The sequence below is a fragment of the Accipiter gentilis genome, chromosome 3 (genome assembly GCF_929443795.1).
Source record: "Accipiter gentilis chromosome 3, bAccGen1.1, whole genome shotgun sequence".
Classification (NCBI taxonomy): domain Eukaryota; kingdom Metazoa; phylum Chordata; class Aves; order Accipitriformes; family Accipitridae; genus Astur; species Astur gentilis.
The window spans coordinates 22,884,663-22,897,716 of NC_064882.1; the positions used below are offsets into that span (position 1 = coordinate 22,884,663).

The 13,054-nt window shown below is 40.1% G+C and overlaps 1 protein-coding gene across 2 annotated transcripts in view; it reads left to right on the top strand.

Annotated features, from left to right (window-relative positions):
• The first annotated feature begins 4,169 nt into the window (after positions 1 to 4,169).
• Positions 4,170 to 13,054, top strand: part of RFC1 (replication factor C subunit 1) — a 44,804-nt gene continuing 35,919 nt past the window's right edge. For both annotated transcript variants that reach the window (XM_049832365.1, XM_049832373.1), the window contains exons 1-3: positions 4,170 to 4,287; positions 10,267 to 10,395; positions 12,141 to 12,216. In XM_049832365.1, the coding sequence (XP_049688322.1) occupies positions 4,285 to 4,287; positions 10,267 to 10,395; positions 12,141 to 12,216 (208 nt within the window). In that variant the 5' untranslated portion in view covers positions 4,170 to 4,284. The remainder of the gene's footprint in view (positions 4,288 to 10,266; positions 10,396 to 12,140; positions 12,217 to 13,054) is intronic.

The window sequence follows — 13,054 nt, forward strand, 5'->3', positions numbered from 1 at the left end:
ACCAGATGCTGGAGTTCAAAACACCCACGACAGCTCTCTAATACTGTGGCAGTGTATTGGCAAAGACAACACTCCCCACTAACTACAGCAGAATTAGCACCAGCGGCATCTTGTTGCAGACAACATGTTGCATCTGCATGAGATGTGAAAGGTGCAGCAGAGACTTGTGCTCCCAGGTGCTTGATCTGGACAAAGTTATGAACTGTTATTTCTTTCCTTATTTTTTATATGACTGGGAGCATGTTATAATCGGGGTCTGAAAATGTTTCAATGTTTCAAGCTCTGAATCCAGTTTCTTATTGCTTTGTCGTATTTAACTGTTTGGACTATAATGTTACTTGATAAAGAGGAAGCAATTTAACTGATGAGAATCATACAGTGACTTGAATTTGGAAGGAGGTTTTGATTAGCTGAGCAAAGAGTTGGGGAAAGGAAACACTGTGACTGTTAATTTGGAAAACAGCACAGAAGATTGAGATGTGATCAGAGGCTGTTAAGAAGTGAGGGTGCAAAGGGAGGGGAAGACGAAGGAAGAAATTATTCCACTAGCTCAAGTGACAGAGTCAGTACAGGCTCCAGCCTGGATGCTATACGTGGACGCCAGTATGATGGTGCACAGGGGGATTCCCTGCCTCTGGCCCTGCACTTTATGAATCTGGTTTCAGAACGAATCAAGGCTGGGAGAGGCGGAGATCTCCAGGGCACTTGCCATTACTGTTACGGTAGCTGGGAAGCCTAATGATGATTCAGTTCCGTTCTTAGCTATCAAACTTCCTTTTCTATCTTTCCCTCTGCCAAGGCAAGTGATTTAAATTATGAAAACAACTTTTCACTTGACCACTGAATAAGTACTCTCTTTGTTTTAGGGGCTTGGCTTGAAAACCTGGGGTTTGATCTGCAGAAATGCTGAACACAATAGTTGAAAGGAGTAGAGTTTTGAATGTGTGCAATGGTAGGCTGAATTCCGAGTTAAGACACATTCACTCTGCCCCAATATGCAAATGAAATGAGAGAAAAGACCTAAAGACAAAGTTCACTTAGAAAAAGTGTAATGTTTACATTAACATCAGCTGCTCAGATCTACTAGTGCAAGGTGCTCAAAAAAGCACAACTTATGTAATTGCCCTCAATGGTGTGATGCAAATCAAACACTTATCTTTACCTTATACAGCAAAAACTGTTTGAGATGGCATCAAGTCTTTTCTGAAGACACATAGTTGTGATAGATACTCTAGAAAGCCTAATGTAAATAGAAACTAGACCACAGATTTACAAAGAATTTTTGGAATTTTTTTGTCTGCAGCAAAATGCTAATTCCTGTTTCTACGATGTGAAAGAAAATTTATTTTCTTTACTGGAGACTCTAGTAAGCAAAATATTCCCTACAGGATTCCTCCAAAGTAGACCCTACAATATAGTAAATCAGTATTTTAATGCCTATTAATGTTATGTAAAAATACAGAATTTAACCTGAAATTTCAATTTCAGGAAACATTTTTTTGTTGTGTTTTCTTAATCATCTCAGCATTACCATACTGTATTTCTTTAGGGCAATTCCTAACCTCAGAGGTCCTTTGGACACATGTGAAGCTCAGAATATGTCTGTTCCATTATAAAGATTTCTCAAATGATCAAAGGGTATTGTCTCCAAAAACACATGAGAAACACTACCTTATGGACTTCAAAAGTACCTCAGCGTTAAGTAACAAGTATCTGCCTTATACTTCAATTAAGTTTCAAACAATTCAAAATACAAGTTTTGTAGAGCAGTAAATAAAATATTGCTTCAAAAGTTGCAATGAAAGTTGATTTCAATTCCAAAATTGTATCAACATATCAATATACAAAAATTTGAAAATAAATAAGAAAATACTAACAAAAAGAAAACAGACTATTTTTTATTTCTCAATATAAGAAAATGTGTTTTTCTTACAAACAACCTCATCCTTCAATAACAAGACAAACCCTTCACTAATAATAACAACAGTATGACTATTTTTGTTCATTAGGGGAAAAAAACCTCAAGCTCAAGGGTTAATATCTCACTTTGTTCCTGTATTTTGGAAAAAAACAACATAAAAAGCCAAACTGTCTGTGATTTTCAGAAAGGTAGAAAACAAGTCTGATTTTAAAAATGATTTGTCTTAGTTGTAAATAGAGTGATGATATTGAGTGTACTTTAACTACTTTTTAAAAAGCTGTACTTTTAGTTGGGTAATATGCCTTTAAAACATGACCCATGACATCATGACAGACTCAGAAGGGATATTGCCTTCATTTTATCTTGCAAAGTGCATCATAATACAATGAGTATTCAGTTTTGTTTCCTGTTGCAGAGCAAGGTTTCCCACTTCCAGTGGTTTCATAGCCATGCACGTAGAGGCAGAGGTATCCTCTGTCTCCCCACCATACCCAGGAGTGAAATATAGTCATTCCAGGTATTCAGTTGGATCATAAAGGGTTAAAATCTTGCCTTCTGAGAAGCATGGACATGTCACAAGCCCACAAGCAAATACTGCGCTGCTGGATGTTATTCTAGGTAGCATTATCAACTACAAATAGAGATAACCACCTGCAATAACTCTTTTAGCATTATTTCAACAGTCTGGCTCTTACAAATGTCAGCCATTTTAACTACTCTTTAGCCCTGGTATCAGGAATACGCACAGCTTTAAAAATTACATAATGAGAATTGAATACGTAAATACAAATATATTGCTGGAGATGTTTTTCTAAAGTGATACCAGTTTTGTTTGCATAGCCATTATAGTTGAGTGCATATGGAATACCTTGCAAAACGGGCTGAAAAGCACAGCCTGTGCTGTGGGTCTGCATTTACTTGCTCACTCTGTCGTGTTTCTTATGCAGAAATCCAAATTCACAAGCTATGCTAACGTTGAAAAATATGAGTCCACCTGACCACATGCGTTCATAAAAGAACAGTAGCAATTGCTATACAAACAGGGTCTTACAATTAGTTAAAGTTCAATTTAAAGAATTAAACGGGAATGGTAATAGGTGTCATTAACATTCACGTTTTCTCAGATTGGACAAAAAGATCTGACCTATGTAATTATCTTCGCTGGAATTTGATCATGCCACCAAGAAGACAGTCTCTTGTTCTTGAAAAAAAAAAAGAAAATGAAGTGAATACAGAATGTATACAAACGATAGCTCTGGAAATTGCAGAGAAGTACAAATTGAGCTTGTACTCTTTGCTTTTTTTATGAGTGTTTTCTAAATTGACGGCAGTATTTCCAATGTCACAAATTCTGTTTGGACTCCCCATTCTTCTCCAAGACTAGCAATAATTAGGGATTCAGCAGGTTGGCAGAATCTAAACATCAGACAAGTAATTATTGAGGCAGGAACTGTTTTTATTTGGTTTGCCCAAGTTTATCGTCTCTCAGCGTTCAGCAAGTAGAGGAAAAAAAACCGGAAGAAAACATACAAGATTTCATTGGAAATTGATTAGAAATTGAACAGTTAGTGGGTGATGGCAGAGCGTAACTTTCCAGTTTCTCTTGGACTCCTCAGATGCAGACAGTCTCTGATCTCTCCTAAACCTTAACGCGTGGGAGGAAATACGGTAGAGGAACCAAAGCCCGACGCTCCCTGCACAACCGGGAAAGAAGGGACCAACACATATTCACTACAGGGAAATGATCTGATGTGCTGCGCCCATTCCGACCTGACTCATGGTGACTGCACTGCTGTGTTATTAGCTGTCCAGGTACCTAGGATGGTTTGTTTGCGTTAAAAACCGGTCAATCTCACGGAGGCCTGGCACTGTTCCCTTGTTCAAGCAGCACAGGCTGTCAGCTCTCCTTCTCTGTCAGAGATGACCGAGGACACACCTACTCCTCGTGGAGCTGCAGCAGCCAGAAGCCCACCATTTTGACGCGAGCTGCCATACCCACTCCCTCAACTAACGTGCCAGGGCCCGCGGCGGCCGCCAGGCTTCCCGCCGAGGCTCCGCGGGGCGGTTAAGAGCGGTTAAACCCTCGCTGCGCCCCGCTGCGGGAGGGGCCAGCCCTCGGCGCCCGCGGAGAGAGCGGAGCGGGCCAAGGGACGCGAACCGGGCGGGCAGGGCAAGGCAAGCGGCCGCCGGGCCCTGACACCGCCCCGCCCGTCGCGGCTGTGACGGCAGCGCCGCGCGCCGGGCTGCGGGAGTTGGCGCGAAGGCGGGGTGGGGGGGTGGGGGGAGGACGAGGAGGAGGAGGGGGGGTGGGGAGGCATGGAGCCGGAGGCGTCCCGCTAGCGAGATAAACCGCCGCTGGCAGCATGGTGAGCACGGCGCAGCGGGGGGCCGCGGGTCTCCCCCGGCGGGCGGAGGGAAGGGAAGAAGGGAGCGCAGCGCAGCGTCCCGCCGGCGGCTGGGCCGGGGCCGGGGCCGGGTGGGCGGGCGTCTTCCCCGCGCGGGCGTCTTCCCCGCGCGTGACTGCAGCCCCGCCGCCGTTGTGGCCGTTGAAGAAGCCCGGCGCGGGCTCCGCCGAGCCAAGCCGAGCCGGGCCGGCGTCCTCTCCCCTGAGGGCGGCCCCGGGTGCGGAGGTGCCGCGCTGTGGCGGGGCGGCGGAGACCTGCGCGGGCGGGCGGGAGCGGTTGCCGGGCTGCGGAGGAGAGGCCGCCCCGCCGCGCCTACGGCAGGGCTCGCGCGCTTCCCGCCGCTCCCGCCCTGAGGGGCCGGGTGCCGGGGCCCGGGGCCCGGGCCGGGCTTCCCACGCGTGCCGGGAAAATAAACCCCTGGCCGAGGGAATGCCCGCGACTGAGCCCTTGTCCCGAGGGGGAAGCCTCTGAGGCTCTCCGGCTTCCCCCCCCCCGCCTTGAAACTGCGTGGTGAATTAGGCGCGCGGGCGAGCTCCCCCCTCTCTCCAAAGGCAGGCTGCCTGCCGAAGTTCTACCGCTTCCTTTAGTTCCAGTAAGAGCGGACACGAGGGCGTCTCAGCGGCCGAATTGGAAGGTGTGCAATGTTTGCAGAAAACCAGTTCAAGTGGGGAAGAAAGAACCTAAAAAGTCTGGAAGTAGACATTTGTTCATAAATAACGGAGGATGCAATCCTCGGTAGGACGTGAAGAGTTTGTAAATATAAATGCGTAGGTGTTTGTGTGCGTGCTTTTCAGAGTGCCGCTCCGTTACGCGGCCATCGTAAGATGGTATCCCCTCTTCATCTCTGGCCGGGATAAATTTGCTTCTACTCAGATGGAGCCTCTGTGCGGATGTTTTACTGGCTTAACTGCAAATGCCGTTCAAAGCCAGTTAGGTTCAGCTTTGGTTTTGGACTCTCCATAGAGTTTAACCTTCTTTATATTTTACACCTGGTGCTCAGCAATGATGGTGATACAATCTGAGCCTTTCACAGTACTGACAGAGGTTTGCCAGCACTCAGAATCCTGAAACTATTAAACTGTGATATTTTCATAGTTTGTTAGGGCTGGCTGATGACTTTAAATTTATGTACGAGGACAAGGCTGTCTCTCCTGTTCTCCTGCCATCACCTCTTTAGAAAACTGATCTTACTGGAAGACTTCCTCCTTTCCCACCTTCCTGGGACAAAGGCTTTCTCCCCCTATGCAGTCTTCTGAATGTCACAGATCTTGCAGTGTCTGGCACTTTCCTAGATGGGAGGAAGACAACCATCGTTTTGAGGAGAGTGTGAGTTGCCTCAGCCCCTTCCCTTTTCAGTGCTGAAGAGAAGAGGCTGTACAACCATCACGGCTGCAGCTGCAGAGATGGAGGCAAAAATATAGTGATGTTAGTAACCACATAGCCTGTTCTGTGTGTGCAGTGACAGCACAAGCATATTGGAATTTAATATCATACCCTTGCAAACAGAGTTTTTTTCATGTAGCACCAAATGTAAGTAGCCACCATTGGGTTGGTTCTGCAGCATCTTCTCAGCTGTGCTGAACTGTTGTGTGTAGAGTTACCTAGTGAACTGATTTGTCTTAGAAGGGATTTATTCTTTTACCCAGATTAGTGGCCTGACCCAGTGCCCAAGCAGAGAGTTATACTGGTACAACTGAGGGAATAAATGACTGGGAGCAGGGGCTGCTTGAATTGCCTCTAGCCGAGAGACACTCATGGCTGAAGCTGTAGCATCAGCTGGTGTGTACTTAGAACTGTGATGCTGCTCGAAAAATACTGTATAGTACCTGTGCAATTTTTCTGGACACACCAGATGTCAAGCTGATGTTTGCACAAAACTTGCACTGAAATAGGCAGACTGTAAATAAATATGATTCTTTTGATGCAAGGCCCTCATGGACATGCTTCAGAATACCTGAAATAAGGTGCATTACTTTATTGAAGTCATTGAGCTAGGTTGGTGAAATTCAGTTTTCTATCTTGTATTGTATTTTGAGGTGCAAACTGAATTATATGATGTTATTTTGGAAAATATTCTGCCCTACTGGACACTAGTCTTCTAAAAACACTGTGCCTATTATGGTTAGGTTGAGATGGTTCTATCATCAAAGTGTTGGAGTAGTTGATCTTTGGTTTGGGATGCTTTTGAAATGCAGGAAAAAACCCCGGTATGGAGTGTTTGTGAGTTTTATAACTGACTTCTTTGAGCTGGGCATTACTAAAGTCTTAAAAGCCACCCTGACAAACTATTTGAATAACCAGTCTTTGTACTACCTAACAAATAGGTTTCAGTTTCTATTCATGTTATTCTCCTCAGTAAGACAGACACATATAAATCATTCAAGAGAAAACTTGCAACCTGACATGATTAATTGCGATGGTCTTTTATTACTGCATAAGATGGAGGATTTGAAGCAGTAGTCAAAGCTGGCAGAACTGGACAGCACAGCCATTACCAGGATGATACTACTAAGATGGCTCAGTAGGAACCAGTGCACCTGAACACAGCTTTTGATGTTATGCATCGATTACCCCCCTAGTTTAGTGAGAGTGATAAGAAATTCTTACTTAGTTCCACCTCTTACTTAAGTATAACTGCTCCAAGTTACGTGTCTTGTTGCTGCTGCTGAAGTACCAGTGGGGAGCCACGTCAATACAGCCTCGCCTCTTTTAATTTTAGCCTTCTGGGCAAGGGGACCACCTGGGACAGCCATGCTGGTGAGTGTATCTCCAGCATATACAAGGCTGATGAATCCTGTGTTTTTCTGGGAGAATGTCCTGGAAGTAAACTTGCTGCTTACATTGGTACACACCTTTCCTCATTTGAATGAGCATGGATAAAAGCTAAACATACACAATTTTTCCAGCTGGTGAACTCATATATATGTGTGGCATTATATACCAATAAGATGGTCAATCAGAGTATGTTAAATAGATAAACCCAGAATGGAGGCGAGTGATCCTGTCTGGGATCTAAGCTTATATAATACTTTATAAATAGTCTTCAAACTTCTCGGATGGGAATCAGTTCAATAGATACTTGTATTGCTTAATTTCTGCAGTTAGTTGTGTGACGAATTAAGGATTTATCTGGCATCTCGTAATAAATGGCACGAAAAATCTGTCTCTTATGATTCTTGGATAAAAGCTTTGCTGAAAGATGACTTTATCGTTGCACTGTAGCATACTTTTCTCCCAAGCAATTCTGAATTCACCATCTTTTATAGCACAGCAGTGGCTAACAAGGTTACTTTTTCTTCTGAAAAGCAGGATGGCTGAAGAAGATTGGAGGATTTATAACTCTGAAGATTGAAGAAGATTGTACATAAATGTCAATTTTCCTTTGTAGCTTAGAGCTGTGTAGTTTAGTCACCCAAAAGTAGATGGTCACTATGGGAAATGAAAATTTAGTACCCTAATACAAACTTTTATTCAGAAATCTCTAGGCGGCTTGTGTGCTTTAATATTCACAGTATTTTCTGAAAAACTTAACACAAGCATGTAGCAATAAAAGAAAAAGAAAAAACTGCTGTTTCTTGAGGGCTGAAGTGCAGTTTCTGTCAAGAGAATATAATGAGTTGTGTTAACATAGGGAGGCAATTTTGGAATATGTAGCTGCTGTATCATCCCAGTATTTTCAAAGAAAAACCAGTATTGGTATGGATGGTGCTTTCTTAGTAAATGGGGAGAAGATGCTGCTTTAAATAAAAAACAAAAAAAAAATTGTTTATCCTTATTTGACCTGTTAATCTAATGAAATACTACCTGCATTGTAAAAGATAGTAGCAGTTGACTGTCACCCATTTATTTTAGGTGTTTATAAAGTTATTTTGGGGAAAATAGCTTGTAAAGTTGGCCCTGATTAGATACAATTTTTTAAAAGTTTAAAGTGGCAGTTTAGGTCTTCTTTATAGCATGTTAAATGTAGAGGGCTTATAGCTATGGCATTCATTTTGCAAATTAAAGATATTTATGAAGAGCTAACTTGATATCTCATGAGAACTGATGAGGCAGAAAATAATAATTTACATGTTACAATTTAAGCCTTAGCAGTTCAGGAACTCTGATATTAAAATAGTGGAAGAAGCTAGGGCAGACAGGTCAATTTCATATATTTTCTTTATTAAGTCTGTATTTCATGAACTAGGATATGATGATATTTCCTTGTATAAGTCTATAAAAAAAATTCTAATATTATTGTATATAGTGTTTGCAGAGCAGCTCACTTACTAGTTAACATTTTAGTTAAAATACTAGAATTGAGTGTTACTATTGATCTAAAATTAATTATTCTCCAAATATTTTCAGCCTAAAAGTAACAACTATAAATAATGAAAACAAAACTTTAACATCACTTTATTTTGCAGTGTTGTAGTAAGTATTTAAATTATTTTACTACAAAAAAATTCTAATGAGACTAGTAATCAGTATTTCTGTTGCCTATGTTACCTTAAGCCTAAAAAGAAGTCAGTAATGAATGAGTGATCGAGTCCACAAATCTGCTGTAGATAGATGCTTTCTTCAAACCTGTTACCTATAGGTATCGGCAGTCAAAATTTCAGAGCTGATATAGTACTGTGTTTATATTGTAGGAGTACATGTAAAATAGCAGTGTTGAAAATTTATGCCCCAAGGCTTAAATTCTTCCATAGATGGAAATGTGTGAAGTCTCATTGAGAAAGAATGCTTCCCAGTCTATTACTGTCTGTTTGCTGAATCCATAGTTTTATATGCAGGTAAAACATAAAGAGTCTAAATTTTTACAAGAAACAACATTTCTGATGCTGGATAACATGTTCTGTATTTCCTGTATGCTTTCAAATTGCACATTCCATTGATTTTAAGCCCGATAGGCTCCGATAGTCCAAATCCAAACTCACAGGGAACTGACTGTTAAGAGAAAAGGAGCCTGAAACACCACTTCTTGTCAATCAGAGTTTTAGGGAAATTTCTTAATAATTTACTACTTTACTTGTAGTTCCCTATAATAATCAAGAACTACCCAGATGAACTCTATGATGGGGAATAGCTGTCAGCTGGGTTACGTGTAGTCCTGAGCCACACCCTTTACCTGCTATATATTTAGGCCATGTGAGGTACTTTCTGTCTCTAAAATGGCTGCTACCCCTGAAGGTAGTGATACTAACCAGGTACATGTTTTTTTAATAAAACAGAAATACTAGGTTTTTTTCAACAGAAGTCAGATTTGGTTTTGTGTGTACAATAGTGCTTTTTAAAAATTGAAGTGATCTTACATATATAGAAAGTTTTTTATGGTTGTACTGTGGTCAGACAATAAAATAAGGTTACAAAATAGACTTTTTGGAGCTTTTTGTATTAGGTTCTTTCTCTTTGTTTAAATTTTAATCTGTTTCTTGCTGGGTGATTTTTTTAGTGAGATGAGAACTACTGTCCTAAATTTATAAGAAGGCAGAGGATGCAGTATGTCCCACTACTTGACTGTTTTTAGCTCTTGGTGCTCTCCTGTCTTTCTACATTGGACACTACTTCATAGCTGAGTTGATAATTTTTAACTATAGAAATACTTTGGGCTAGGTTTGTGATGATTGGGGGGAAAAAAAAGGAATTCTAATTATACGTCTGTCTCAAGTCATTATTTCATTGCTGGTGGAAGTTTGTTTTCAAGTGTGTGTTGGTGAGGATGTCAAACTAAGGGAGAAATAAACTTTTTTTATGATTCAAAGACAAAGGTGGTGCGGTGTCTGAGCAGCTATGTTTAACTTTAGCTGGGCTTTGTTTTCTTAATTGTAAACAAAATTTCAAGATCAACAAATATAATGGAGCTGTTGAGAAAGTAACTTCAGTGCATTGCTGTTTTGTAGTGTGAAGTAAGAGCTATCTGTATTTAAAAAATTATAAATCTGTTTTCCCTTTAACTAGGATATCCGGAAATTCTTTGGTGTTGTACCTCCTGGAAAGCGACAAGCATGTGACACTGTGAAAAAGAGTGAAAAAATTAAAATTGGTGAAGGATCCTCAAGTGGGAAGAAAAGGGAAAAGGAGACTAAGGTTAGTTTTGCTTTTCTTATTTGTGAAGTGCTTGGTTTCTCTGATACAGGATTGTGTATCTAGCATTTTTTCAAGTCATCGTTCTTTTCATATACTCAAAAACCAGACTATATGTCAGTTGTTTTCATAGGCATGAGAGGAAACTACCACTTAAGTATTAACTTCTAGCAGCAAAACATTGTACATGGTGAAAAAAATTGCTAAGATAAAAAAATATTTGGGTTGTAGGGTAAAGGAGAGGTAGGCAGAAGTTGTTATGGCTAGGTGCAAATGTAGGAGCAATCTGTTATATTTGAAGTTATTTTAGCTGCAGCCCACAGTTCCCAAAGTAGCTCTGCTTATTTGATTTTTAATTTAATTAAGATTGAGGCTTGTGCACAGTAGATGTAGGCATATCAGAAAGATGTCATGCTTTCAAGTAAGGTAAAAGTCTGTAGTGTAGGTGCCCTCTGACCAGATTTTTAATCAGGTGTTTCAACATCTGTGTGGGAAACATTAATACTGCCTTTCTTGGATGGGATCACTTGTGTAAACCTGTTGCAAAGACCAAATTCTTTAAAATGTCAGGTTAAAATTAGATTGGGTTCTAGTCTCAGAGTACTTTACATATTAATCATCTGAACTGTATAAAAAAGAGGAGTGGCTGAAGAGGGCTTTAAAATCACTTGGAGAATGGAAGGATTTCTAATAGGATGGAATGTTTAATGTGAAGCATCACAATCAAGAAGTAAGATGTTACTTTAAAAAATATCTTGGCTGTATAATTTCATTGTTTCAATGTGAAAATAAAAGACAATTCAGTGGAACTGAAAGGCATGGCAGTTATCTTCTGTGATCTGTTATTTCTACTTTGCAATTCTCCAATTATATCAAGGATTTGATGGGTTTCAGGTTAGAATTGAATGTAGGTTATAAAACGTGTAGTTATGTTTATCTAGAACTATGTTTTTAGCAGCATTTATAGCTGTGCATGACTACAAAACATGCATAGTTGGTAGTTTGGTAGGCCCAGGAAACTTTATACCTGTGCAGCTTGTGATTTTTCTAAATATCTAAAACTTGTAAATGTTTAAAATAAAAAAAATTCCTTGAGACAGTTCAATACTAGCTGCTGCTAGATAAAACACGTTTGTCAACTATGACCAGTGGTGCAACCTCTTATGGTAGTTGCGCTGCTTAACAGGTGAGAAGAGAAGCTGCAAGCAACCAGGATGCTGAATAGGAAATCTGTCTAGCTTCAACTGTTGTGTATGCTTTTTTCATTTTTCAATTGGCTATATTATACTCTGAAGTTGTGTCAAATTCTGGTGGTTACAGCAAAGTCATATTCGGAATGGAACCAAAAGTGAAAGCTGAATTCCACGCAAGTAACTTACTGGCCTGTATGACCTCTATTTCTGGTGGGACCATGCAATTTCTTTTTTGGTATAAAACTTGGAAGGGCTTGAAAATCTGTTTGATTTACTTTAATTGACATGAAACTTGAATATTTATTCTCAACATAGTAATCTGTGGTTTGCTTGGAGCATGTTTAGCTTTACTGCTGCATTTTCTTCCTTATTTCCCCTACCCTGCACCTTTCCCCCTCCCACCCATGAGTTAGCACAAGACTGTTGGTAAATGCAATATTGGGAAATAAATAATTTCTATTAGAATTTGTTTGAAACTTATAAATTTGAATGTGTAACTGAGTAAAAGCTGGAAGGATCTGTTTACTGGTTGAACTCATGGACTGTTACTTGTAGGTGAATAATTCACCCAGTGAAGATGATTCCAAACAAAAGCGAACAAACAAGAAAAAAAGAATAATCTACGATTCAGGTAGTGTTCACAGTTGTTTCTGAATGCTCCTTTGTATCTTTTGCATCAGCATTCAAGGTCAATTATCTAAATGGTATATCTGTAATAAAGCTGTGGTTGGTTTGTATTTTTAGTAAATGCAGTTAAAAACATTTTTGACAGTAACTATTGCTGGATAGCTAAATATAGTTGATAATAATAAGAGTGCAGTATGTACCATGCATGTAATGTACAGTGCAGAGTAACTTTCAACAAAACATCTGTCAAAAAACCCACCCCCCAAAAAAAAAGTTCAGATAGTACATTCTATCAAAACTCCAGAACTTGGTTTTTTTGTGTGATGGAAACTCCCCACAATTTATGTACGTTTTATGTTTCCTGTTCTGCTAGGGATAAATAACATCCTACGCTGGGTACAGGAGGCTGATCATATACTATAATTTCACACTTCTGTGCATTGTGTGAACATGTTATAGGAGATTGTTTTAAAAGGCAAACTTGTGTTTTCCTATGTGTCTTTCTCTATTAAAAAGCCTAGTAAATGTTCATCCTATAGTTTTAAATTTACAGTATGGGACACAGAATATAATTCAAAGCACTGCTATCACATTCTAAAAATATTCTTGGGATATCATAATAAGGGAAATGACTTTTATAGTAGTTATATCTTAAAGAAAACAAAACACCCCAAACAACAAAAAGTACCCCTCTACTCCCAAACAAAAATACCCCCAAACCCTTGCCTGTCAAGTTAGTTTAATTAAAAAGCTTGAAATTTCTAGTTTAATCTTTCTGAGCTGTTACATCATTTAAACCCTCTTTGATTGGATTCTGAATCTTGAATAGTTGTGAAACTGTA